Genomic DNA, 788 nt, shown 5'->3' with positions numbered 1-788 from the left:
AAGAAGTAATCTTATCCTTCACATCTGATCTTACGACTTTTTAAAGTAAAAACATGTCCTCTGTTTTCCCAAGCTATGAGGGCTAAGGACTTGGGGATGGGGGCTACACTCCTGTCCCCTGCGACCACGAGGGATAAAACTTACATTTCTTTTCAAATGAAATCCAAGACGACGATACCAGAAGATGGCTGTACCAACAGTATCTTAAAACCAAACTTCTGGGCTGTGAAATCGTAAGAGAGGAAGGTTTGTTTCCCGGGCGAGTGGGAGCGCGCCCCTTCCCCGGGCCTGTCAGGCGTGGAGAGGCCGCTGTGAGGGGACTGTGCCTGGCGCCCACGGGCTGTGGAAAGCCGCCCGCCTCCTCTCGGGGCACCACCGCGGGCACACCAGGGAAAGCAGGAGGCGAGCGGCTGGGCCACCGACACCGCTCCGAGCTCCGCCACACACCGCCCACACCGCCCGCCCCGCGGGGAGGCGGGACGGGGCCCGCCCCGAGGCGGAGCGCTTCCCCCGCCCTCGCCAAAGATGGCGCCGCGCCTGCGGAGAGGCGCCTTTCGCTTCCCGGCGCGCGGCGGCGCTGTTGTCGTCATCGTCGTCGCGGGCCGATGACGCGCGCGCGGGCGGGCGGTGCGGAGGGAGTCCGGGGATTCCCCGTGTTGTTGTCCTGCGGCCCGGCGGGATGGGCGGCCGCGGAGCGGGGCGGCCCGGCCGGCCCTGATGGCGGCTCGCTGGGCAGCCCGCGGCTCCGAGCCGGGGCTGGATGAGGTCACCCTCCCCGCGGGGGAGAG

General features: G+C 66.5%; 1 protein-coding gene across 1 annotated transcript in view; it reads left to right on the top strand.

The window, feature by feature from the left end:
* The first annotated feature begins 605 nt into the window (after positions 1 to 605).
* Positions 606 to 788, top strand: part of N4BP1 (NEDD4 binding protein 1) — a 32328-nt gene continuing 32145 nt past the window's right edge. Inside the window, exon 1 of the mRNA XM_014942162.1 lies at positions 606 to 755. Within this exon, the coding sequence (XP_014797648.1) occupies positions 606 to 755 (150 nt within the window). The remainder of the gene's footprint in view (positions 756 to 788) is intronic.

The sequence above is a fragment of the Calidris pugnax genome, unplaced genomic scaffold (assembly GCF_001431845.1).
Source record: "Calidris pugnax isolate Ruff unplaced genomic scaffold, ASM143184v1 scaffold28, whole genome shotgun sequence".
NCBI lineage: Eukaryota > Metazoa > Chordata > Aves > Charadriiformes > Scolopacidae > Calidris > Calidris pugnax.
The sequence above is the reverse complement of the archived record's forward strand: the minus strand, read 5'-3'. Positions and strand labels throughout refer to the sequence as shown.